The sequence below is a fragment of the Microcaecilia unicolor genome, chromosome 2 (genome assembly GCF_901765095.1).
Source record: "Microcaecilia unicolor chromosome 2, aMicUni1.1, whole genome shotgun sequence".
Lineage (NCBI taxonomy): Eukaryota > Metazoa > Chordata > Amphibia > Gymnophiona > Siphonopidae > Microcaecilia > Microcaecilia unicolor.
The window spans coordinates 615,057,523-615,085,485 of record NC_044032.1 but is presented as its reverse complement, the minus strand read 5'-3'; the positions used below and the strand labels follow the sequence as shown (position 1 = coordinate 615,085,485).

At 44.9% G+C, this 27,963-nt stretch overlaps 1 protein-coding gene across 3 annotated transcripts in view; it reads left to right on the top strand.

Moving 5' to 3' along the window:
• FAM160A1 (family with sequence similarity 160 member A1) overlaps positions 1 to 27,963 on the top strand; it is a 315,919-nt gene that overhangs the window by 197,984 nt on the left and 89,972 nt on the right. For all 3 annotated transcript variants that reach the window (XM_030191647.1, XM_030191646.1, XM_030191648.1), the window contains exons 4-5: positions 8,373 to 8,531; positions 20,876 to 20,962. In XM_030191647.1, coding sequence (XP_030047507.1) covers positions 8,373 to 8,531; positions 20,876 to 20,962 — 246 coding nt within the window. The remainder of the gene's footprint in view (positions 1 to 8,372; positions 8,532 to 20,875; positions 20,963 to 27,963) is intronic.

Sequence of the window (27,963 nt, the reverse complement as noted above, 5' to 3'; positions counted from 1 at the left end):
TGGCTCTCTACACACCAGCTTGTACTTAACACACAGAAAACTATTGCATGCTGGTTCACAGGTGGGGTGGGGTGGGGGGTGTTATCTATTCTCTTCATTCCTCTAACTCTCTGTGGCACCTCTATTAAGCCATTTAATTATTTTCGGTATCTGGGAGTCATACTTGACTCTCATTGCACTTTCACTCAGTAAGTTTCCCACTTAGCCAAAACCAGTTTTCTGGTTCTCTGATAATTATGGTCAGTCCGGCGGTATTTTGATCAAGAGACTTTTCACTCCCTTGTCCTTCACTGTTGATAACTAGAGTTGACTATTGCAACATAATCTATCTTGGCTGCTTGCACACAAATCTAAAAAGACTTAAATCTAGACAAAACCTTCTATAAGATTGATAACTCATGCACGTAAGTTTGATAATGTGTCTCCCTTATTTCAGAAATTTCATTGGTTCTCTATTGAGAAATGGATCATCTTTAAGTTACTCACGCTAGCTTTCAAAGCCCACAGATTGGGTCTTCCAGACTACCCAGCATCACTGACCATTCCATATTCCCCTACTCATGTTCTGTGATCAATTAATGATCATCACCTTGTTCTCCCAAGCCGAAAAGCTGTCCAGCTAGAATTTATTTTATTGGACAACATGCCTTTTTCTTCGCCGCTCCTTTTCATTGGAATTCTCTTCCTCTAACCATTCAAGCCGAATCTCCTTTAAAAATGTCAAGACTGCTATAAAAACCTGGCTTTTTAATCAAGCCTTTAATGTTCCCTGATTCACTATAGGAGGAATCAAAATTCAGACTCCTGGCTGTTCTTTTTCTCCTCTCCTTTCCTTCCTTTTCATTCCCCACCTCTTCTTTTCCCTTTTGCCTTCTATGACCCATCAATTTGCTGCTCTTTTGCTTGTACATTCTTCATTGAAACATAGAAACATGATGGCAGATAAGAGCCAAATGGCCCATCCTATCTGCCCCATCCTCAGTAAACACTAACTCTTCCTTTTCCTAAGGGAACCCATATGCCTGTTCCACGCATCCACCACCCTTTCCACGAAAGAGTATTTTCTTAGATTCCCCTAAGCCTATTTCCTTTACTGTCTCATATTATAATTCCTTTCTGCCTATTTATGTACCCTTAGTTTTGTAAACTGTTCAGGCCTGCAAGTTAGGTTGAGCGGTATAGTAAATTTTAATAAACTATTTCTTGTGGAGTGCACCACAAGCTTGTTTGTTAAGTCTTAACAGTTCTTTGTTTTCCTTTGTGCTCTTGACATGTATTGGAAAGAATGTTGCCCCTCAGGGTTATTTTAGCTGTTCCCCTGTAGTGTAATAGCACTCAGTTGCTCTTGGCTTGTATAGTTCACAAATGCCTGCCAATTTTTCCTCCAATAAACCTGATATTGTTGGCTTGGGTAGAGGAACCACCTCCACCAGCAAGCGGTCAGAGACTATCTGTGGCTCTGTGTCCACTCTTTGCAAACCAGTAAATTGTGTAGTGGAAACTAGAATGTGATCTAAGTGTACATATACCCCGTGTGCATAAAAAAAAAATAAATATGTGGGATGCAATGCACTCCTTGCATCTATTAGACCTAATTTTTTCATCAAAAATCTACCCCCCATCTCCTCATGTTTTACCAGGATGATTTGCTGATCTATAGTCCCTATGAAGAAAGACTAAGGAGGCTAGGGCTTTTCAGCTTGGAGAAGAGACGGCTGAGGGGAGACATGATAGAGGTATATAAAATAATGAGTGGAGTGGAACAGGTGGCTGTGAAGCGTCTGTTCACGCTTTCCAAAAATACTAGGACTAGGGAGCATGCGATGAAACTACAGTGTAGTACATTTAAAACAAATAGGAGAAAATGTTTCTTCACCCAACGCGTAATTAAACTCTGGAATTTGTTGCCGGAGAACGTGGTGAAGGCGGTTAGCTTGGCAGAGTTTAAAAAGGGGTTAGATGATTTCCTAAAGGACAAGCCCATAAACCGCTACTAAATGGACTTGGGAAAAAAACCACAATTCCGGGAATAACATGTATAGAATGTTTGTACGTTTGGGAAGCTTGCCAGGTGCCCTTGGCCTGGATTGGCCGCTGTCGTGGACAGGATGCTGGGCTCGATGGACCCTTGGTCTTTTCCCAGTGTGGCATTACTTATGTACTTACGTACTTATAGTCAGTTTTGGGGGTCCAGTGTTATAGTTCCCCCCCCCCCCCCCCCCCCCCCCCCCACTATTACCCGATGTCCACTGTACTACCCCACTAATGCCGCTAACTGGGAGAAAAATCTGTTCTGATAAATATTTGGGGTGTAAAGGTTACAAATGAGCAATTTTTTTCTCTGTTACCTCCCCTAGCACCAGTACATATCTCCCATTTGAGTCCAATGTGGTCTTGTGTACCTTCCAATCCAGTACCTTTTTTCACAATGACAGCCATTTCCCTCTGTCTGCTATTGAATGCTGCCACTGTTAGTTCCCCTACCCAGTCTCTCTAACTTTCTACGTTCAAGGACTGACAGATGCATTGCTTACAGCATTACAATATCTGTACCCAATTTCCTCGGACAGCTAATAGCGGCATTTTAGAAAGAACGTATAATTCAGACCTGCTAATGTTAAATCCTTATTGAAGTCACACCTTTTTCATTCAGCTTTTGAGCAGTCAGGGAATCTTTTGAGCAGTCAGGGAATCTGACAGTATTTTTCTCTCTCTCTTTTTTTTTTTTTTTTTTAAATCTCTTTCTCCATGATCCTTCTGATATAACATAGTAGATGACAGCAGAAAAAGACCTGCATGGTCCATCCAGTCTGCCCAACAAGATAAACTCATATGTGTATACCTTACCTTGATTTGTACCTGCCTTTTTCAGGGCACAGACCGTACAAGTCTGCCCAGCAGTATTTCCCGCCTCCCAACCACCAGTCCCGCCTCCCATCACCGGCTCTGGCACGGACCGTATAAGTCTGCCCTCCACTATCCTCGCCTCCCAACCACCAACCTCTCTTCCCCCACCTGCTACGCCACCCAATTTCGGCTAAGCTTCTGAGGATCCATTCCTACTGCGCAGGATTCCTTTATGCACATCCCACGCATGTTTGAATTCCGTTACCGTTTTCATCTCCACCACCTCCCATGGGAGGGCATTCCAAGCATCCACCACCCTCTCAGTGAAAAAATACTTCCTGACATCTTTCCTGAGTCTGCCCCCCTTCAATCTCATTTCATGTCCTCTCGTTCTACCGCCTTCCCATCTCCGGAAAAGATTTTTTTGCGGATTAATACCTTTCAAGTATTTGAACGTCTGTATCATATATGATTGATTATCTTTCCTCTAATATATTGAAGTTCCTTTCTTATTCTTTAGTTGATTTTGTAAAACTGCGTTGGTCTGTAAGTCAGTTACTGGCATTATTTCAAAAATAACCCAACCTAACATAGTAAATGATGGCAGATAAAGACCTGCACAGTCCATCCACTCTGCCCAGCAAGGCCGAAAAAAGAAAGAAAGCAAGGAGAAGCAACAGCCTCGTGGGTAAATGCAGCAACAACAAGGAGTGTGAGGTCCAACAAAAAGCAGAGCCAAGCCATAAAAGTCACATCAACTTATTAATAATTGTACTGCTATAACACAGGCGTTGACACAGCTGTGTTTCGGCACAAAGGCCTGCATGAGGCAAACCTTTGTGCCGAAACACAGCTGTGTCAAGTCCCGTGTTATGATAGTACCATTATTAATAAATTGATTAAATTGATGTGACTTTTATATCTTGGACTCTTCTTTTTGTTGGCTCTCATTCCTTTTTGTTATTGTTTTCCCAACAGTACGGATGTCTAAATTGCCAGTTTTCAGAGCTTCAAAACTTGAGTAGAGCTTCTAAATCAATATTACATTACATTTCTGGTTGACATCCCGCTAACACCTCTCACAGTTCTAAATGGGTCACAGTGGTCAAGAGGCCAGGACAATCCCTGAGAGGGAATTAATAAACCCACCATAAAATACCATTAACTTAAGATACTAAACTTCTCGTAAAACAAATCTCCTAAATAGACATGTTTTAACCTTTCTAAATGTAAGATACTGTTGAGGAAATACATAGAATTTATCAAAATCCTTCTAAAACCTTGCTGCTTGGAATGCTCATGATTTCTCTAAAACTGTTAAGTCACTTCTTTCCCTTAGCCGAAGGGAAGGTAAGCGACATAATATTGCCCACTCTCCTAAGTCTTGTTTTAATTTCCCCCTCTTGGACCTCTTTCTGACTCCAGATCACACGGGGGACTAAAGATACCTATTTCACATAACAGGCTCTGTCTGATTTCTCCCACCTTCATTGTCACCCAATCACAAGGAGGTCTGTTCTGGGTTTGCATTAGGGGCTGTAATCGAATTCTAATTCCCATAACTACTGCTTTCAGTCTTCCTGGATCTAGGTATACTCTGGGCCATTTATGTTCCCAGATAATGCCTAATAAAAATCTGTCTAAGTTTTTCCAGAGACTGAGTGTATGTGATGTGCCTTGTAAGCTAAATGTAAGGTAAAGAGAAGATAGAATAAAGACAGAGATAGGTTTAAATAGATAGATACATTTTATTTCTTACCCAAAGACAAGTCTTCAAGTTGGTACAAATACAGACATCAGACTTTAATCAGGTACATTCAGCAGACAGATTCTGGGTAGAACCGGACAGAGCTTCGCCGTCTGAGATAAGCGTTGGGGCGGATACCAAAGCTATGGCAAATTGTCCCCTCTTTTATACACAAACTCTCCATAGAAGTCTATGGTGAGGTACCTAGCTCTCAATTTCTGAGATGATACTTTCCCACACAGTCTTATCAGCATGTTTTGGGAAGCGTTGAGATAACAGTTCCACATCTGTCTGTGTCGCAATACTTTTCACACCATCTTAAGAACTCTGTATAACCTCTGTAGCCTTCTATACAAAACTAATAGACTCCATTTTGTTCATCTGATTTAAAGTGACAGTTGTACCAGTTTGTGTCAGGACTCATTGTTCAGACCTGCTTTTTACAGATTCTGAAATATTAAATCACTTTCTTGTTGTTTGGCCTAGTCAGTACTTTTTCAGTTATTTTAGCTGTTAAAGGTATGTAAATTGACCCATCACTATTCCAGTGGATGGATCCCAAGCGGGGACACATATTAACTTACAGGAAAAGCAAGTCCTTGCGCAGCCAGTCATAGATTTTTAAACCTAGCTGGTATTTTTACAGCCTGCGTCCTAAAATCTGGCCTTCCCACCCTTCCGGTGGATCCAGTGAGGGTCTCTTGCTGTACTATAATTATACAGTCTTGAAACAACTCAAACAAAAAGTGAGATAGAAAATAATCTGGGACCAAACCTTGTAAAACTTTAAACAAGGAACAAACTTGTTTAAAGATAATCACTTCAGGCTCCTAACTTTGCGAGTTAGGCTCCTGAATTGGCCTCTTTGAAATTGTTTCTAAGTACACTACTAGAGCTATCAGACTGTGCTATAATCTCAAATTGCACTCAAAACACAAATAAATAAGCATATTTATGGATTTTCCTCCTTATAAATCCATATATATCACATCATTAGCGACTGTGCTTATTTATTTGTATTTTGAGTGCTCTTTGAAATTGTATCAGGGTTGAGTGCCAAAATATATGTGCAAAATTTCACTAAACTCCTAAATTTATGGTTTAAAAAGAGGATGGCAACAAGGGTGGATTTAAGACAGAAAAAAATTGAGGAGTTTAGTACTGATTTTTAGGCACCTAAAAAGCTCATAAACACAAGCAACTGAAAGGCAGGCCTAAATTTATAAGCATAACTTAAGCCAGGGATTCTCAAACTGTCAGTTGCAACCCTAAATGGAGTCAAGCACACAATGGGATTGTGACCCAGACCAGAAGTACATAGGCACTCAATACAATGGACCTCGGCATGGCCATGGATATTGCTGTTGGCTGTGACCATGGGGCTGCAGCCCAAAAAAGATTGACAAATTTAGGAACCTAACTAAGGGGCTTTTCTACTAAAGTGCACTAAAATCTGGACTTAACAAATTTTAACGCAGGATTATACCATGCGCTAAGCCTGGATATAATGTGGCACCTCCTGAGTGTGTTCCTTCTATTTTTTTTTATTGAGGTAATGTATTATTGTAACCATTAGCATGTGATCTTCAGGATGTTAACGTGGGACCACTTGCCACCTCCTATTTCGGAAGATGCACTAGTTGGCTAACACTTCCATGACCACTCTCCACCCATAGACGCCCTTTCTGAGAAAAAGTAAAAAAAAACAAAAAACAGTAATATTATTATTATTTGTAACACTTACACTCCTTCGCTTTCCCACTGATTAGCAGGTTCAGTGTGGCTTACATCGTAAATCAGGTGTACAGTAACATAGAATGGAATACAGTTGTAATAGAGTGAGTAAAGAGGTGGTCATTTCGATGAAGGTAGGTAAGATGGACAAGGAAGGAGGATGGTAGAGGAAGGGGAGTGGGGGAAGGGAGAGTATTGGAATTAGCGAGTTGTTTAGTATGGAAGAGTGTATAGGGGGAGTGAGTCCATATGCACTACCCAGACTAGTTTATAAATACAGAACCTGGATTACACTCCCCTATTTAATCCTTTCTAAGTACATCCCTCTTCCAACCCAGGGATGTACTTAGAAAGGATTAAATAGGGGAGTGTAATCCAGGTTCTGTATTTATAGTCTAGTCCGGGTAGTGCATATGGACTCATAGTTTAAGTTATGTCAGTTAGTAGGCTTGCTTGAAGAGGTAAGTTTTTATGCAGTTTAACGCATGGTAACAGGCAGATTACTGTATGACCCCTTAATGTGTTTGTGCGGTAGCCTGTTACCCAGTGCTCACCTCACGTTAACTGCTTAACACCCTTTAATAAAGGGGCCCCTAAGGTTCCTAAATTTAGATGCTAGCTGTTTTAGAATATCGGCCTCTATCTTAATATTACTACTACTACTATTACTTAACATTTCTCGAGCGCTACTAGGGTTACGCACCGCTGTACAAATTAACAAAGAAGGACGGTCCCTGCTCAAAGGAGCTTACAATCTAAAGGACGAAATGTCAAGTTGGGGTAGCCTAGATTTCCTGAGTAGAGGTGTAGTGGTTAGGTGCTAAAGGCGACATTGAAGAGGTGGGCTTTGAGCAATGATTTGAAGATGGGTAGGGAGGGGGCCTGGCGTATGGGCTCAGGGAGTTTGTTCCAAGCATGGGGTGAGGTGAGGCAGAAAGAGCGGAGCCTGGAGTTGGCGGTGGTGGAGAAGGGTAATGAAAGGAGGGATTGTTCTTGAGAGCGGAGGTTACGGGTAGGGACGTAAGGGGAGATGAGGGTAGAGAGGTAAGGAGGGGCTGCAGATCTACTACTACTACTTAGCATTTCTATAGCACTACCAGGGTTACGCAGCGCTGTACAAGTTTAAACATGGGGAAGGACAGTCCCTGCTCAAGAGAGCTTACAATCTAAGATCGAGTGCATTTGTAGGTTAGTAGGAGAAGCTTGAACTGAATGCGGTATCTGATCGGAAGCCACTGAAGTGACTTGAGGAGAGGGGTGATATGAGTATATCGGTTTAGGCGGAAGAAAAGACATGCAACAGAGTTCTGAACGGACTGAAGGGGGGATAGATGGCTAAGTGGGAGGCCGGTGAGGAGTAGGTTGCAGTAGTCAAGGCCAGAGGTAATGAGAGAGTGGATGAGAGTTCGGGTGGTGTGTTCAGAGAGGAAGGGGCAAATTTTGCTAATGTTATAGAGGAAGAAGCGACAGGTCTTGGCTATCTGCTGGATATGCGCAGAGAAGGAGAGGGAGGAGTCGAAGATGACACCGAGGTTGCGGGCAGATGAGACGGGGACGATGAGGGTGTTATCAACTGAAATAGAGAGTGAAGGGAGAGGAGAATGTGGCTTAGGTGGGAAGACAATAAGTTCGGTCTTGGCCATGTTCAGTTTCAGGTGGCGGTTGGACATCCAGGCAGCGATGTCGGATAAGCAGGCAGATACTTTGGCCTGGGTTTCCGCAGTGATGTCTGGTGTGGAGAGATAAAGCTGGGTGTCGTCAGCATAAAGATGATAGTGGAAACCACGAGATGAGATCAGGGAGCCCAGGGAAGAGGTGTAGATTGAAAAAAGAAGGGGTCCAAGGACAGATCCCTGAGGAACTCCAACAGAGAGCGGGATAGGGGTGGAGGACGAACCATGAGAGTGTACTCTGAAGGTACGATGGGAGAGATAAGGTTGTGATTTAATATGTGCATTAAATCACGTATAATGGCAAAGTCTATGTTGCAGAATGATTTAATGGTGGGAAATTGAATGAGCCTCTCTCTTGCTTCCAACTGTAGGTGCTAGCCACAGGACTGAGTGGTCTGTATTCCTCTTTGCCCACCAAGCTAGAAGATAAAAGAGAAGAGTGGCACTGCTTGCTGAAAGAGGACTGGCTCCAGATCCCAGCACTCATCCAGTTCATGAATTCACTTGAGTTCTGCAATGCAGTTATACAGGTAAATGCTGTCTCTTGTTCCTCCCATTTTGGATGGCACGGCACATCTTCTCCATAATATATGACCTGGAAACCAACGGCTTTCTTGCTGCGTAGACAGGGCAGTAGCAAAGCGGGCTTACTATAGGTAAAATACACTGTGAAATTGAATATGAAAATAAGTCACTGTATTGTCATTCCTCTATGTAGATAGATGCCACCCTTAGTCCTATTACTGTGTGTTCTCCATGGACAAGCAGGCCATTGGTATTCTCACATCTGGGTGACATCTGATGGAGCCTAGTGTGAATGCTGCCTAGCGTATACAACTACTAGAAAATTCTAGCAGCGTCCCACTGTGCATGTGCGGGTACCTTCCCGCCTGACACTCAAGCGCAGGTTCCTCAGTCTTTTTTTTTTTTCCTCAGAGCTGGGAGGTCATGTCTTCATGGTCTCTCTTCAGCGGTTTTCACAAAACCTTTTCAGTGGCTTCCCTTGTGGGTTTTCCTCTTTATTTCTTTATCATTTTCGTCAAAAGTTTATTTTTAGTACCTTTCCCTTTATTTTTTTAGGCTTTTGGCTCTTAAAGATTTTTTTTTCTTTTTCGTGCAGCTCTTTAGTCCCCTTTAGGCCTGAGCAGCAGCCTCATTTTAAACCTTACCACTTTTTTGTCACTCAAGGTTGAGGAATTTAATTTAGCCACAATTCTTCTCTCTCTACTTCCAAACTGAGACTGGAGAAAAATCCAGTATTTCCAGACTGAATTTGAGCTCCTGGGCCAATCAGAGCCTAGAATAACATGTTTTAAAATTAGCTGGCCACATCACTGCAGGTCACTTCCTCTTTGTGTTAAACTAAAGAAGGAACACCAGTCATTTCTCTTTAATAGCTTTAAACATAAAACAGGCACCACCTGCTGGCCAAACTAGAGAAATACACTTTATGAAATCAAACATATAAATTGCGAGTGACCGTGCTCACCCGCAAATGCGCAGTAGAGACTTCCCTCTCTGTCCCGCCCCCGCGTCTATACGTGATGACGGGGGCGGGACAGAGAGGGAAACTGCGCGAAGGGGAGGGAGGGAACCGCCGAGGTCGCTACCGCTCCTCCCCCCCCGAGGTCGCCGCTACCGTTCCCCCCACCCGGAGTCACCGCCGCCGCCCCCCACTCCACCTCTCTTCGCTATTGAACTACAGCGCCGAAAACACAGCAGGCAGATCAGCTGAGCTCCCGTCGGCTTTCCTTCCCTGCCTGTGTCCCGCCCTCACCGACGTTACGTCACATGAGGGCAGGACACAGGCAGAGAAGGAAGGCCGACGGGAGCTCAGTTGATCTGCCTGCTGCGGTTTTGGCGCTGTATGTTCAGTGGCGAACAGAGGGCCCGGCCCGGGTGGAGGGGTGGCGGCGGCGACTTCGGGGGTGGGGGACCGGTAGCGGCAACCTCGGGGGGGGGGGGGGGGGAGAGGGGCGGCGTCTGCGACCTTGGGGGGGGAGGGCAGGAGAAATGCTGGACAGGGGAGGTATCAGAAGGAGGGAGGCCTTGGAGCTGGGAGGGAGGGACGGAGGGGGACCTTGGAGCTGGGAGGGGGAGGGACAGAGGGCCTTGCAGCTGGCAGGGAAGGAGGGAGGATGCTGGACATTGGAGGTCAGAAGGAGGGGGCCTTGGAGCTGGGAGGGAGGGACAGAAGGGGGCCTTCGAGCTGGCTGGGAGGGAGGGACGGAGGGGGGCCCTTGGAGCTGGGAGGGAATGGGGCCTTGGAACTGGGGGGGCAGGCAGGGGGCTTTGGAGCTGGGAGAAGGGGCCCTTGAAGCTGGGAGGAAGGGGGAGAGGGGAGGGGGCCCTTGGAGCTGGGAGGGCAGGGGACCTTGGAGCTGGGGGGGAGGGACAGGGGCCTTGGAGCTGGGAGGGAAGGACAGAGGGGGGCCTTGGAGCTGGCAGGGAAGGAGGGAGGGCAGGGGGCCTTGCAGCGGCAAGGTGGGGGGGAGGGGGCCTTGCAGTGTCGAGGGGAGAGGGCCTTGGAAAACCCCCATACCAATACTCGCCCGTTTTAACGGGCTTAATGGCTAGTATTCTTATAATCCACATGCTGGAAAATTCACCATTTCGCTACCACACCTTAAATGGAAGATGTTCTAGTCATCGCTTTGTCACATTCTCACTGAATGTGGTGTGCTTAATATATATCTTTAAAAAATGGAGATCTGCTTTAAATATCCTCCCTAATCACAACTTCCTGTAATGAAAGAAGAAATTTATAAATATTTTATCAACATTTTTAAATAAATGTGAAGGTGCTCAGAAGCTTTTCCCCATTTCAACATCAAGCTGAAATCATTGCACCCACTTATAAATGTGCTAAACAACTTATGAAGTCCATATATCTTAAACTTCAGCAATAAGTTTTCTGAATGTCCATGTGCTGTGTTTTGGTGCAGTGTGAAAAAAAATCCAAAACTTTCTGCTGAATCAGGTTTCACTCCATTGTGTCCACATGCACTCCCGTGTTTAGTGCTGTGTCGCTTAAAAACTTCCTGCGGTTCTTCAGTTCTCTGATCTCCCAAGTGTCATCAGGAGATCAAACTAAGCAAAAAGTAAATTAATTAAAAAATAATGTACAATTCCAAATTACTTTTGCTTTATTCTTTGAACACCTACAGCCACTATAAAGCCATGCTCCGCAGCACTTCTGTGATATTGTATATTTGCATGTTATGACTGACATGGCCGCTGGTTAAAACGCCTAATTCAGACAATGGTTTGACATAAAATTCTAACACACACTTCTTATGACCTTATGAGAAAAGAATGTTCCAGGAAGTTTGCAGACACTTTCCATCCCCTACAAAACAATTTGGAATGATTTTAATTTTTTTTTTAACATCCTTATGCCTTTGACTAGTCTGGATTTCAGGCTGATAGCAGACAAATGGGGTGGGGTAGATTATCATAATACAATACAATAAACGTTTTTTAAATACCATCACAAATTCTGAGGATGGTTTATGTTTCAAGGCCACCTAATTAAGTTGATCCTAACTTAAACTGCAAACTTGAAAGCTACTTCCAATGTCACAGTAGGTATTTCTAAAAATCTAGAATTTAAGTAATTTCCAAAACCTCAAATAACTTTGCTCCATCCGTATATGATCTCAGAGAGAATATGGGTACCACAGCAAAGAAGAGCCATAAAGAGGCCATAAAAAGGAAGAAATAGGGAGCACAGGTTTATATATATATATATATATATATATATAAAACGCACCTCCAACATTCTGAAGCCTCCACAAGTCCCAACGTTCTAAATGCATGGTGGTGAAACCAGGAATTCACCCATGAGTGTTGGCCCCGCCCCCCGCATCAAACGTCATGATGTCGAGGGCGGACCAATGACACTCAACCAATCGCATCGCGAACCCGTTACTAAGCGACGGAACATGACATAAGACACATCGCGGAACAATGAAAACCAGCAGCACACAGTTGCTACGCGACATCAACAGCAACGCTAAAAGGACCATATAGATCTCTGCTCTCCACACAAACAACGGACACGGAGGGCACAGGAGGGAAGGAAAAAAACCAGCACATACACACACACTCTCACTCTTAACTGGCTATAATGAGCAACTGACCTGCCACTATCACAGGGACTGCTAGCACCTCTCTCTCTCTCTCACACACATACAGACGGGACACAGAGGGGATGGAAGACAAGGAACGAATCGTTGGGTATGGAGGGGCGGCAGGGGAGATAAAGCAAGAACTGCCTCAAATGTTTGTGCTGTGCTATGTACAATTATAATGCTGTCACTTCATTTTGACCCTACCCTTTCACACACTCTTTCACACAGATGCACACACACACACTTACACTGTCTCTATCTCACACACACACGCATCCACACACATATACACACTCTCTCACACACAGACACACAAACACGCCTCAAATGGTTCAGCTGTCCTATGAAAAAATTTCACTGCTGTCTCTTCATTTTCACCCTACCTGTGCACACTCTTTCACACAGTGACACACACACACACTTTCTCTGTGTCACACACACACATACATATACACACTCTCACTCTCTCTATAGCCTTGCTAGCGCCCGTTTCATTTGTTTACAAAACAAGCCTTTTTTACTAGTATATATATATGTTGTGAGCAAGTAGGACATTGTCCTGACTTAAAATGTACTAAAAGAGACAAACATGAAGGGATATATTCATCCCCTTAATCATTTTCTTTGTCCTTCTTTGGTCCTTTTCTAGTTCTGCTATATCTTTTTTAAGATATGGTGACCAGAATTGCATGCAATACTCAAGGTATGGTCACACAATGGAGCGACACAGAGGCATTATAATATTCTTTGTCTTATTTTCCATCCTTTTCCTAATAATTCCTAGCATTGTTTGCTTTTTTGGCCGCTGCCACGCACTGGGCAGAAGATTTCAGTACTGTCCGCGATGACACCTTAATCTTTTTCTTGGGTGCTGACTCCCAAGGTGGAACCTAGCATCAAAAAAACTATGATTTGGATTATGCTTCCCAATGTGCATCACTTTGTACTTGTCCACATTAAATCTCATCTGTCGTTTCTAACTTTGCTCAGGTGCTGACCTCTCTGTACCTGAAGCAAACTCCTCCAAAGTATAACAAATTTGGACCTTTTAAATTCCAAACTTCTCAACTTGCTGGCTAAGGGCAAATTTGGAAGTTAAATCATTTGAAAATTCTGGTCCCACCCAGAGAATTGCCTTAACACAGTAGTTAGCTGGCACTTGGGACTAAATCATTACACAGCAGGAGGTAAGGCTTGAGCTCTGAATAGGGGTCAAACCATTTCTAACTTTGCTCAGGTGCTGACCTCTCTGTACCTGAAGCAAACTCCTCCAAAGTATAACAAATTTGGACCTTTTAAATTCCAAACTTCTCAACTTGCTGGCTAAGGGCAAATTTGGAAGTTAAATCATTTGAAAATTCTGGTCCCACCCAGAGAATTGCCTTAACACAGTAGTTAGCTGGCACTTGGGACTTATAATCCCACCCACCCTCCCCACATCCCACCCAACCCAGGGTTTTCCACTCATTTATAGACAAACCAAACCTCATTAACTTAATCATACACAGGCAGTCTTACAGACTTAGGGGTAGATGCATCAAGCAAACGTAAAAAAATCAAAATCGTTAAAGGCCCTAACGATTTTTAAAAAACGAAGAATGCACCAAAAAAAAAAGTCACACATGCTCAGATCGGTATAGAAACGTACAATGTATCAAAGAATCACAATACACATCGTTAATCGGCCCCCAAATCATGCGCAGAGCAGCCAAGCGTTATGTTAGCTGCTCTGCGCATGCCACAAACAGTCAAAACACAGTCAAATCACAAGCACATGGCTCCCAAATCAAAACAAAAAGAAAAAAAAAGGGTCGGGAGGGGGCAAGGGCGCTCATCAGGAGCGTCCTGTACGGACGGCCTTGCCCCCCCCCCCCCCCGCTGCTCCCCACTTTCCGCCGCTCCCCCCACCCCGAAAAAGCAAAATTCAAGCAGCCCTGCTCCCCACTTTCCGCCGCTCCCCCCACCCCGAAAAAGCAAAATTCGAGCAGCCCCTGCCCCCCTCCCTTCCTCACTACTCTCTCACCTCAGCTCCGCCTCCCGACATCCTCCGTCCTGTGCCCCGCCCCCTTTTGGGGTCGTCGCCGCCATTCCCCTCCTCCATCGGGCCCCCTCCCTCTTACCGGGCCCGTGCAGCGCCTCTCTCTTCTGTCCGAAGGCGCTGTACGGGCAAGAAGAAAGCCTGATGCCTGCCTTCGCCCAGCTTCGATGGCGCGTCTTTCTCCTGCTGGGCCCGCCCCTGTCTGACGTCAGTAACCTACGTAGGTAACCGACGTCAGACAGGGGCGGGCCCAGCAGGAGAAAGACGCGCCATCGAAGCTGGGCGAAGGCAGGCATCAGGCTTTCTTCTTGCCCGTGCAGCGCCTTCGGACAGAGGAGAGAGGCGCTGCACGGGCCCGGTAAGAGGGAGGGGGCCCGATGGAGGAGGGGAATGGCGGCGACGACCACAAAAGGGGGCGGGGCACAGGACGGAGGATGTCGGGAGGCGGAGCTGAGGTGAGAGAGTAGTGAGGAAGGGAGGGGGGCAGGGGCTGCTCGAATTTTGCTTTTTCGGGGTGGGGGGAGCGGCGGAAAGTGGGGAGCAGCGGGGGGGGGGGGGGGGGGGCAAGGCCGTCCGTACAGGACGCTCCTGATGAGCGCCCTTGCCCCCTCCCGACCCTTTTTTTTAATTTTTATTTATTTATGTTTTTCTGACGTCCTTTGGACCAATCACAGCGCTTTTAGCTCTGCTAATGCGCTGGGATTGGCTCAAAGTTTGTTTATTTTTTCTCTTAATGATTTTTCCTGGCACAGAGCTGTCCTAACGAGTGGTCCAGACCTGTCGTTAGTTTTCCTGCCTTTTTCCTGCGTAAAGGCAATCGGAAAAGGTTAGTGCATGTCGTTTCAATGGGGTTTTCACACTAATTGCTCATCTCCATTCCGTTTTCGTTAGCTGCTGGCTTCCTCGGAAAAAGCCCTTTGATGCATGCAACGGATCAAATTTTCCTCGTTGGAGAGTCATTAAAGGCTCATTTAGCTTTAGTGCATCTGCCCCTCAATCATACACAGGCAGTCTTACAGACTGTTAACCCCAACTAAGTACACCTGTTCATACCCAATTCAAGAAATCAGGATGACTTTTATTCTCTGCAATAATTGTGGTACTTTAGTTTCAAGGCCAATCATCTGGAGACTTAAAGCTTGCCCTATCTGTTTTCAACTATCTAGTTTTAAACAAGAGCTCAGTAAAGTAATGCAAGAATTGGATACAATTAAACCAGCTTCTAGGACTGCACAGAGAAATAGCTTCTCACCACTCCCTCAAAGAATAAAACCACATAAGAACAGATGGTTCACAGTAGGCTCAGGCAGACTTCGTCATGTGACACAGAAGCATCCACCCGCACAAGTGTTGCCACTAAAGAATTCTTTTGCTCCATTACAGCACTGTAATGCTCCTGAAAATAGAACTGAAGCAGAGGAAAAAGCAATAAAGTTGGAACAAAAAGACATGAAGGTACCCAAAGTGAAAAGACACCCCCAAATCACTAATGTCAAAACACATACCAAGAAATATAGGTGGAAAGCAATGGCCACAAATGCTCGTAGTCTAAGCAATAAAGTTCATGACCTTCAAGCCCTGATGGTGGAAGCAGACTTAGATGTTGTTGCAATCACAGAGACGTGGCTCAACAGTTCCCACGAATGGGATGCAAGCATAACAGGCTATAATCTATTTAGGAAGGATAGAGAGGGTCGTAAAGGTGGAGGAGTAGCTCTGTATGTGAGGAATGATATCATGGCGACTGAAATGACAGGGACCTGGGGAAAAGAAGAAGCGATATGGATCACCTTAAAAAGAGAGGATAGAACTTCTGTCCACGTGGGTGCTGTCTACAGACCCCCCACACAATTAGAGGAACTAGATAAAGATCTGATTGCAGATATTCAAAAATTAGGAAAGAAAAAATAGGTTCTGTTGATGGGAGATTTCAATCTGCCGGATGTAGATTGGAAGGTTCCGTCTGCCAAATCGGAAAGAAGTAGAGAGATCGTGGATGCTTTCCAAAGTGCTCTGCTCAGACAGATGGTGACGGAACCCACGAGGGAGGGAGCGATGCTGGATCTGGTGCTCACAAATGGGAATAGTGTGTCAAATGTGCGAGTGTGTGCACATCTGGGAAACAGTGACCATCAAACGGTTTGGTTTGATATAACGGCTGAAGTGGAGGGCGGCCACTCTAAACTCAAAGTCCTGGATTTCAAGCAAGCTGACTTTAGTAAAATGGGGGAATACCTGAGGAAGGAGATGATGGGCTGGGAGGACAAACAGGAAGTGGAAGGGCAGTGGTCCAGGCTGAAAGAAGCAATAAATAGGGCCACAGACCTTTATGTAAGGAGAGTAAATAAAAGCAAGAGGAAAAGGAAACCGATATGGTTCTCCAAGCAAGTGGCTGAGAAAATAAAGGCTAAAGAGTTGGCGTTCCAGAAATATAGAAAATCTCAAGAAGAGGAACACGGGGAGGAATACCGGATGAAACTGAAAGAAGCCAAGAGAGAGGTACGTCTGGCAAAGGTGCAAGCGGAAGAACAAATGGCTAGAAATGTAAGGAGGGGCGACAAAAATTTCTTCAGGTATATTAGTGAAAGAAGAAGGACTAAAAAGGGAATTGTGAGACTAAAAGATACAGCGAACCGCTATGTAGATAATGATGAAGAAAAAGCCAATTTACTAAATAGCTACTTTTGTTCGGTTTTCACTGAAGAAAATCCTGGAAAAGGACCGCGAGGGACTGGCAAAAGTACACCTGAGAATGGAATGGATATAGCACCGTTCACGGAAGAGAGTGTGTATCAACAACTTGGAAAGCTAGAGGTAGACAAATAGGCATATTTTCAAAGCACTTAGCCTCCCAAAGTTCCATAGAAACCTATGGAACTTAGCCTCCCAAAGTGCTTTGAAAATATGCCTCAAAGCCATGGGACCGGACGGGATCCACCCCAGAATATTGAGGGAGCTCAGAGAGGTCCTGGCGGGTCCTCTTAAAGATTTGTTTAATAAATCCTTGGAGACGGGAGAGGTTCCGAGGGACTGGAGAACGGCGGAGGTGGTACCTCTTCACAAAAGTGGTGATAGGGAAGAAGCTGGAAACTACAGGCCGGTAAGCCTCACTTCGGTTATTGGAAAAGTAATGGAAGCCATGCTGAAGGAAAGGATAGTGAATTTCCTAGAAGCCAACAAGCTGCAAGATCTGAGACAACATGGTTTTACCAGAGGGAAATCGTGCCAAATGAATCTCATTGAATTCTTTGATTGGGTAACTGGAGAATTGAATCATAGACGTGCTATAGACGTAATCTACTTAGATTTTAGCAAAGCTTTTGACACGGTTCCTCACAGGAGGCTCTTAAATAAACTAAATGGGCTGAACATAGGTCCCGAAGTGGTGAACTGGATTAGACAGACGACAGAGGGTGGTGGTAAATGGAGTTCACTCGGAGGAGGGAAAGGTGAGTAGCGGAGTGCCTCAGGGATCGGTGCTGGGGCCGATTCTGTTCAATATATTTGTGAGTGACATTGCCGAAGGGTTAGAAGGTAAAGTTTGCCTATTTGCGGATGATACTAAGATTTGCAACAGAGTGGACGCCCGGGAGGGAGTGGAAAGCATGAAAAGGGATCTGAGGAAGCTAGACGAATGGTCTGAGGTTTGGCAATTAAAATTCAATGCGAAGAAATGCAAAGTGATGCATTTAGGGAGTAGAAACCCACGAGAGACGTATGTGTTAGGCGGGGAGAGTCTGATAGGTACTGAGGGGGAGAGGGATCTTGGGGTGATAGTATCCGAGGATCTGAAGGCGACGAAACAGTGTGACAGGGCGGTGGCCGTAGCGAGAAGGTTGCTAGGCTGTATAGAGAGAGGTGTGATCAGCAGAAGAAAGGAAGTGTTGATGCCCCTGTACAAGTCGTTGGTGAGGCCCCACCTGGAGTATTGTGTTCAGTTTTGGAGGCCGTACCTTGCGAAGGATGTTAAAAAAATGGAAGCGGTGCAAAGAAAAGCTACGAGAATGGTATGGCATTTGCGTTCCAAGACGTATGACCAGAGACTTGCTGACCTGAACATGTATACCCTGGAGGAAAGGAGGAACAGGGGTGATATGATACAGACGTTCAAATACTTGAAAGGTATTAATCCGCAAAAAAATCTTTTCCGGAGATGGGAAGGCGGTAGAACGAGAGGACATGAAATGAGATTGAAGGGGGGCAGACTCAAAAAAGATGTCAGGAAGTATTTTTTCACGGAGAGGGTGGTGGATGCTTGGAATGCCCTCCCGCGGGAGGTGGTGGAGATGAAAACGGTAACGGAATTCAAACATGCGTGGGATATGCATAAAGGAATCCTGTGCAGCAGGAATGGATCCTCAGAAGCTTAGCTGAAATTGGGTGGCGGAGTAGGTGGGGGGAAGAGGGGTTGGTGGTTGGGAGGCTAGGATAGGGGAGGGCAGACTTATATGGTCTGTACCAGAGCCGGTGATGGGAGACGGGACTGGTGGTTGGGAGGCGGAAAATACTGCTGGGCAGACTTATACGGTCTGTGCCCTGAAAAAGACTGGTACAAATTCAAGATATGAGTTTATCTTGGGCAGACTAGATGGACCATGCAGGTCTTTTTCTGCCGTCATCTACTATGTTACTATGTATGTTACTATGTTACTATGTTACTATGTTTGGATGCTCAGTCTTCCAACTTCCTAAGGTCTTCCTACAATTTTCACAATCTGCATGTGTTTTAACAACTTTGAATAGCTTTGTCGTGTCATCTGCAAATTTAATCACCTCACTCGTCTTCCCTATTTCCAGCTCATTAATAAATATGTTAAATAGCACTGGTCCCAGTACAGATCCCTGGGGCACTCCACTATTACCCTCCTCCACTAAGAGACTTGGCCATTTAACCCTACCCTCTGTTTTCTATCCATCAACCAATTCCTAATCCACAACGGAACATTGCCTTGTATCTTGTGGGTTTTTAATTTTCTCAGGAGGGACTTTGTCAAATGCTTTCTGAAAATCTAGACTGTCAAAGTAATGCTTGGATGTTTCACTTTTATATACTATCTGCTACCACATTTGCTTATTTCCGATCTGACGAAGAAGGGCAACCTTCGAAAGCTAATCAAGAAATGTATTAAGTTATGTCCAATAAAAAAGGTATCATCTTATTTTCTTTTCCATGTTTTATTTTGTTTGATTTCTATTGATAACCTTTAAGAGTGGACTAACACAGCTACCACACCTCTCTACTGAAAATCTAGATACACTACATCAATCGGCACACCTTTATCCACATTCTTAGTCTTGATAGAGCAAGATGTGCTGGGAATGCGGAAGTTCCCCCTTGGCTTGAAATTCAAGGACATTGATGTCCCTTGGACATAGGTCAAAAGCGGCTTTTGGTCTCCTTATTATGAAAATTAATTTGTAGTTCTGCTCCAGAGGTGGCAGGCAGGATTCGATTATAATGCATTTTTTGCCTTGAAGTTATTGGAACTGAGTGTTCTTCGCTTTCTGACTTTGTTCATTGGCTTTTTATAGTAGAGTAAACTAACTCATGATATACTCCTGGCAGTAGCATAGCCATGGTTGGGCCTAGGTGGGCACAGGCCCAACCACTTTGGGCTCAAGCCTACCCAGCAGCAGTGCATCCTTGCAGTGCCTCATGGGGATCCCCACGCCCCACCAGCTGAAGACTCCTGGCATCTCTCTCTTCCTTCCCTCGCTGGCAATCTGGCATCTCTCCTGATCTCTCAACCTCCCCCTCCCCAAAATATATTTATTTATTTATCGCAATTTTTACCCCACCTTTTCCCACAGGATGCAGGCCCAAAGTGGCTTACAATAGACTGAAAAGGCTTTCGCCAATCCAGTGGTAATACAAATACAATATTTAAATAGATAAGTAGTCAGAGAGAAGAAAGAAGAAAAAAAAAAGAATATCTTTTAAAAACTTCACTTTTGGAGGCCACCAGCAACGAGCAGCAACTCACACATCCTGTTTGTGCCGGCCCCAGAGCCTTCCCTGTGATCCAAGGTCCTGTTTCCGCAAAGGCAGGACTGCATCAGAGGGAGGGCCCTGGGGCTGGCACAAGCAGTGAGTTGCTGCTCATTGCCAGCAACCTCCCCAAAATTAAGTTTTTAAAAAGTACACTAAGGATGGAGGGGTTGAGAAGATACAGGGAGAGATGTTGGATCACCAGTGGAAGGGGAGGGAGAGATGTCATAATGCAGTTGGGGGGTCAGGTGAAAGGAAAATTTAGTGCCCACCTATTTTGGGCTCAGGCCTACCCAAAATTGGCCATCTGCCTACATCACTGACTCCTGGTATGAACTATTCACTTAGCTAGTTCGGGTGCAATAGCATATCATTCTACATAATCTGGAGTGATGCATGCAATAGCTATTGTCCAGCAATACCTGTATCCAAGTGAAATAATATACTTATTAGCAACAGAAATCATTTGTTGATCATGATAGTCATATGTTTGGTTTAATATTGCATTCCTACACTGTTTATTTTGGGTCAAGTCCACACTATAAAGTGACCTTTGTGGAAGAAGCCTGACTTGACGATTTAAATTGTTTAAAAAGTCAGGATTTGCTGGTGCTATGTGAGGCACTTAAATCGGGACCCATTCTGGCTTTGCCCTTTACTTTAATTCTTCATGTATAACTTGACCCATGTATTGACTGGATCTTTACATTTTAGGTGGCACATCCTTTGATCCGTAACCAGCTTGTCAATTACATTTACAATGGGTTCCTGGTTCCAGTCATGGCTCCTGCACTTCATAAGGTCAGTGATTTACTGACGGTAACAGTGCGTACTATTCATCAAGGAAGCTATTCTGATTTTCCTCTTATGTTGGTGGGAAAGCCTTTGGAGTGCCTTCTAATTGTTTCGTCCTGACTTCTAAATAGGAGTTGGAAGATCTGACACAGCACATTCAGTGACACTCTTATCAAATCCAGATTTGTTAGGCAGTGTAAAGTGGTATGACCACATTTGATCCTCTTCTGAGGTCAGGCAAACCCACCTTCATCGATAATAAAAAAATAATAATAATTTAGGGTCATCCTTGTGGCACACTCCTTGCTGGAGACCTGGGTTTGATTCTTGAATCTGGCGGGTGTTCTCACAACCTTGAGGGGAAAAGATTCTTGAGCACTGCACAAGGGCGACACCTAAAGGTCAGGGTCAGAATTCATACATACCAGGCTCTCTTCTGTGGTTCCAAGCCAGAGACATACTGCAATGGTAGAGTAGACAGGAGAGAGCATTATAAAATAGGGGGGAAAATCCTGGATAGTTGTAAATCAAGGCTGTTAGGGGGTATTTCTGTAAAATAGATGCTATCATTTTTGTGACCAATGTGTGTGTAACTTTTACAGAATACTATGTTACATGGGTGTCTCTCGAATCTAGGCATGAGCAATTAAACCTGCTCTATGGCCGGAGTAAGTAGTTTCTTTTCAAGATGACCACAATGAGTACGCAGGATGTAGATATATAGGAGGCTCACTGTATGCAAATCTATATCATGCATATTCATTGTGGTAATCCTGAAAGCCTGACTGGCTCAATGTGTGTCCAAGAGAGGATTGAGAAGTGCTGAAGTAAAATATACTAGGTGTGAGTTTTCTCACTGGTTTCCCAATATGGAAAGCAAGGGGGAGGAGTCATTGAGGCGCAGAGTGCCGACTTAGGCTCAGGACAAAGTAAAGACTAAAGAGAGGGCCTGAAAGGGTTGTCTGTCCTTTCATGTGAGAGAAAAGTTGAGTGAGAAATTGTGCAAAACCCTATGACTAGCTGAGGGAGAGAACTTGCAGCCAAAGGTTTTTTGCTGATGAGCAGTGAAGGTCCTGGGGGAGAGGACCTCTAACAAGGAAATCTTGGCATATTCTTGGATTATATCTTTGGGGAGATTGCCAAATAGGAATCACCCATGGTGAACGAGTGCAGAGTGTCGTTTCAGATCCCAAAAATTAGAAGAGAACCATTAAATGGTCCTGCTAAAGGATTTCCAAGAAATTTGAGACACCAGTGGATTTTGGCAACTTCTAAAACTGTGTACTGCGGGCAGGGCTTTATTTTTTAAATGGTATGCATGAAGACATTTCTTGTACACCCTGAGCCTGTGTGGGGGACCCTTCTCATACCCATATTTACTAAAATTGGGCCCAGGACCAGGAGGCCATAGGCATTTTCCACACATTCTGCACTCCTCTCTCAGTCAATGAGCCAGACCACCCCAATATTTGTGTTCTGAACCAACTTGTTTACTAAGGGGCCCTTTTACCAAACAGCAGTAAGGGTAGCGTGCGCTATATCAGCTCTACTGCCTGGGTAGTGGGGGTGTCCGGCGGTAATTTCAAAGTTGGGGCGTGATGCTTCCCATGGTAGAAAATAATTTTCTACTGCGGGGGACATTCCCTGTGGTAATCAGCAGTGCGACCACATTGGCTCGTGATGCCTGATTACCGCACGAGTAGCACGTGAGCCCTTTCCACCAAGTAAGCAGGTGGCGTTAAAGGCTCAGGCAGTAAATAGCCGCATGGTACTTTTTATATTAGCGCATGGCCATTTACTTCCTCATTAAAAAAAGGCCTTTTTCCCAGCTGCGGTAACAAATGGCAAAGCGCGTGCCAATTCCACGCATCCAAACTAGCACAGGCCACCTTTTATTGCAGTTAAGACCACCAAACGCCTTGTTTAGTAAATGGGTGAAATAATAATTGCATAAGTAGTCACAATGGCAGAGACAGTGAATAACACTACTTACAAATCTCTTTATCTCTCTTGTATCCTTTACTCTCTGTGAGACTATGAATATTCCTTTCCCCAATCCTCTTTAATAACAGTGTAGTATGGAGCAAAGAAGATACTCACAGTATTTGTTGCTGGATGTGCTGAGGGGGCTGATGCTCAAAACTCCGGCGCTGTACACAACAGTGCCAGAAAATACCACCAAAACAGCACTGAAAAAGAACTTCCCGATTCTCAGTGCTAATGATATGCAAATTTTATGCATGCTATTAACACTGAGTATTGAGAAGTTAGTGGGAGGGGGGGAGAGGAAAAGTGCCCAGCACATGCACACAACAGCTGTGTGGCACAGCTCTTGTGCTCATATGCAGTCAAACTAGGGGGGGGGGCAGGGCGCCATGGCCAGGGGGAAGAGGCCTTGAAGATTTGCTATCTTCTCGCCTCCAACTTGCCATCCAGCATCTCTGTGACTTATAGTTTTGAGAAACAAAGTGCAACCCCCTGCTCCCCGCCCTTCCCTCCGTCCAGCTTCAGGCTGTGCAGTAGTATGCTCTGGCAGCAGGTGCAGTCCTTGCTCGCTCTGGTGCCGTTGGTCGCAGTGGTAGGGCAGAAGGCAGCGTCCCTTTCAGAGATCCCGGAGGAGAGTACCAAGGGACAGGCGGGCACCAAGGAGGATCGGGCAACTGCAGCAGGGCAGCTCAAAGACGCTGTATTTTATGCCTGCTGTAACCCTAATGCCAGCTGCAAGCTGGTGTAAGGTTTCCTGCAGCAAGGGTGCCTTGGTTCAGGGCCAGGTTTTTCAGCATCGAAGGGACTAGGGAATGGCCCCATTTAAATCCTATTAGCATGCTATTTGTGCTGATCTGGAGCTCGCTCACTATTTCCCCGCAGTAAGGGCCTCTGAACATTGCACTCTAGTAAATGTGGGCTCTAGTCCGGCGCTAATGGCCTCTCTTGCCCATATTTGCTTCTGAGCATCGGGGCCTGAGAGAATCAGGGATTCAAAAGCTCCAGAAGTGTTGGCCTCTAGGAGGCTTATTGCTGTAAGTAGTTCTTCCTATTTCTGCAGCCTCTGGAGCTATTCCAAAATCCTGTACAGATGATGTTGATGTAGTCCTAGTCACCCTGCTGGAATTGCACACTACACCCTACTTCTCCTTTATTCCTTAGCTCTAAGGCCCAGATGATCAAAAGCCCTGTGCTGTTCCAAACAGCGCCCTAAAAATAGCGCCGGGACAGCGCAGGGCTTTTCTGCATCGATGATCAAAGATAATGCATGCAAATCTAAGCAGCGCTATTATCTTTGATTATCATGTTTAAAGTGCGGGAGAATTGTGCCGAATCCTCCCGCACTTGTTTGACAGGTCTGGGCTGTCAAAAGCCCAAACCTGTCAAACAGCCTGCCCCGAGGCCCGAACAACGAGGCCCCCCCCCCCAAACCCCCAGAAAACGTTGTGGCCGCTGCCGGCCAAACCCTCTCCCACCCTCCCACCCAGCGACGGGGGGGGGGGGGGGGCTGGAGGTCCGGTGGACCTCCAGCCCACCCCAAATCCTCCCCCCAGCGTTGTCCTTAGATTCCCTGGTGGTCCGTGGTGTCGTGACACCCCCCTCCCGGCCCCCCTACCTTTTGTTGGAGGAGGGACGCAGCCTGCCTGCCTCCCTCCTCTTCCAGTCAGTCGATGCCCAAAATGGCGGCGCCCAGCACCGCCCACTGCATCCTAGGGTAGTCAGCTCTCTCTCTCTCTCTCTTCTCTCTTCTCTCTCTCTCTATCTCTCTCTTTCTCTCTCTCTCTCTCTCTCTCTCTCTCTCTCTCTCTCTCTCCTTCTCTCTTCTCTCTCTCTCTTCTCTCTCTCTCTTCTCTCTTCTCTCTCTCTTCTCTCTCTCTCTTCTCTCTCTCCTCTTCTCTCTCTCTCTCTCTCTCTCTCTCTATCTTTCTCTCTTCTCTCTCTCTTTCTCTCTCTCTCTTCTCTCTCTCTCTCCTCTCTCTCTCTCTCTCTCTCTCTCTCTCTCTCTCTCTCCTATAACATCTTGGACTTAAAAGTGCCTGTGGGCTGGTTTGCTCTCCTCTTACATGTAAGTCAGCAGCCTGTGGAGTTGCTGTCACAATCTATGAAGAGGCTTCCCATGGAACCATGCCCAACTTTGCTGACATCAGTGGATTTTCTCCATATGCTACCATTGAGAGAACCTTCTGTCAGAGGCCAGACACAGCTACACTAACATTCGTGTCCAGCTTCAAACTCATTAACACAGTCCTACAACTACAATTGCAGATGAGGTATATGAACCCTTTTCTTCTTGCCAGTACGGTACTACCTTAACTGGCCACTAGGGAGCAGGGATGAGCATCTAGTCTGCATCCAAGCTTAATGCCACAGGAGCTGGCTAGCATGACCCAAACTCCAATCTCAGTTGGGTGTCTGGCATGAAAAATGGAATCATTGGTGTAGGTGGAGTGTTGACAGATGGAAATATGTTCAGTTTTCTCTTCCTCTTCACCATGGGAAGGGACAAATTATGAGAAAAAAAAGAGATATGTGAACTCTCTCAGAGCAGAATAAAACTCAGGAAAACACGTCTGAGCTCACTGCAGCTTTCTTGTCCCCCATCTCCCTGCAATAACTTACTTTGCGAATCCACAGTGGGTAGAATGGACCAGTCCCTTTTCTCTGTGTCACTGAACTATTTTTCTTTCTTTGCAGCGCATTGAACTCGGCAGTTCCTGCTGTGTCTTTTCCTTCATGAATGTAGCCCATAATTTAAAATAATTTTTTCATGAACTTAGTTTCAATAGATAATACTGCCAAAAATTCTACTTTGTATTATTTTATTTCCTAAGGCATTGTCACATAGCAGAGTGGGCACAGGGGAGGGAAGATGTGCTGTCTTTTGTATTACTGAAGAAAAGAGAAACTCATGAGGAAAGGGAGAAAGATAATGTGTGAGGATTTTGAGATGAGAAGAAAAAGAATTTGGGATGGAGAAGAGGTTGAGAATAAACAATGGAAGCAAAGAAAAATTGGGTAGAAGAAGAGATAGAAAAAAAGGGGGAGAGAAGAGACAGAAAAACAAAAATGTGTTGCAAGGAAAGAGTTTGGAAAGAGGCAGTGAGACTTGAATATACATGACAGGAGATTGAAGGTAGAGGTGAAAAGTCAAATATTAACAGGGCTCATAGGTTGCCGTGTAACTTTATAAATCTAAGTGCTTTGAAAACAATCAAAATGTGTTCAAGAAAAGTAGACACAAGATAGGGAACAAAAAAGAGTAAATTCAGAGCAAGATTGTCATGTGTAGATAAACTGTTTTACTGTGTTTATATTCGTATGTGGATATTTTAGTTACTAGCAAGCTGGTATACTACTACTACTACTACTACTACTATTAAACATTTTTATAGCGCTACTAGACTTACGCAGCGCTGTACAAATCAACATGAAAAAGACAGTCCCTGCTCAACAGAGCTTACAATCTAAATTGGACAGACGAACAGACAGCTAGGGGTGGGGAAATTGCAGTGGTAGGGGTGATAAGTGAGGGTGTTGAGTAAGAGAGTCATGGTTAGGAGTTGAAAGCAGTAGCAAAGAGGTGGGCTTTAAGCCTAGACTTGAAGACAGCCAGAGACTGAGCCTGATGTACTGGCTCAGGGAGTCTATTCCAGGCATAGGGAGCAGCGAGATAGAAGGAACAGAGCCGGGAGTTAGCAGTGGGGGAGAAGGGGGACGACAGGAGACATTTACCCAGTGAACGGAGTTCACGGGGAGGAGTGTAGGGAGTATACAAATGCTATCAGTGACATTTTGACATGTTTTTAGTGATAACATCTGATCAAGAGCAGGGGCTTTGAAGAAAATCTTGCAGTAATCTTTGTATTGTATTGTAACATTTATACCCCGCGCTTTCCCACTTATTAGCAGGTTCAGTGCGGCTTACAAATATAACAGGTTTGCAAGATAACGCAAAATGGATAAAACAGGTGAATATAGTATATAAAGAGGTGGACAATAAAAGTGGATAAGTAAGATGGGTAAGAGAAGAAAGTGGTAGAGGAGGGAGTGGGAAGAGGGTGTAAATTGGGTAGAGTGTTATAATTAAGGAAGAATGTATAATGATGGCTGGAAGAGGGATGAAATCAAAAAGGGTAGGAAGTGTATTTCCCAAAGAAGGTTGCTTAATGGCACTTGTCCAATAAATTGTTCTTAAATGCAAATATGTCTGTGGTCCTTTGAATTGGGAGGGTTGATTCAGCATCACAATTTGCAGTTTACCTAAATGTGGAGATTTTCCCTATATGGACACTCTTGCAGTCTAGGTCCTTTTGGATTTGTCTCTGTCACTGGTCCAATAAGGTTTCAGCAACTTATCAGCTGAGAGTCGCTTGCCACATTTTACTTGATTTGTTAGCTATAATGGTGTAGGCCTTGGATATCAGTAGGTTGGACCACTGCAATACTGGTATGCTTGGGGTTTCCAACCACTGTTCCCTCCCTCTAAGCTGAGCAGGAGTCCTCCACTTACAGTCCTGCTAGTGGGAGGTGCTGTTTCACTATCACATTTTCAATAGTGAAGGACAAGCAAGCTGTTCAGGGAACCTGCCTGTCCCTAGAGATTGAAAGCACAATAGTGAAGCATCGCCCCCTATTGGCAGCAGTGCAGTTGGAGGACTCCCATTCAGCATAGAGGGAACAGTGCTTATAGTAGTGAGGAGGTTCCAGCTCATTCAGAATACTGCAGCTAGTGTAGTCAAGGTGGGATTTTGATTTATTATTCCCTCTTTTATAGGAGAAGGAGTAGCCTAATTTTTAATGTGGATTTGCTATATTGCTTCCTATGAACAAGCATATTGAAGCGGTGTACACACTGGTCAGTATACAATAAAAGAAAGGACCTCCAACAGCACGACAGGATAGAGTCATAAAAATTAGAAGTTGGACAAGTCACAATCAGAAGAGGTCAAAACCCATAGCAGAGGACAGGAGAAGAGGAATGGGAAGGCAGGTGTCCTCAGATATGTAGGTTTAAGATTTGT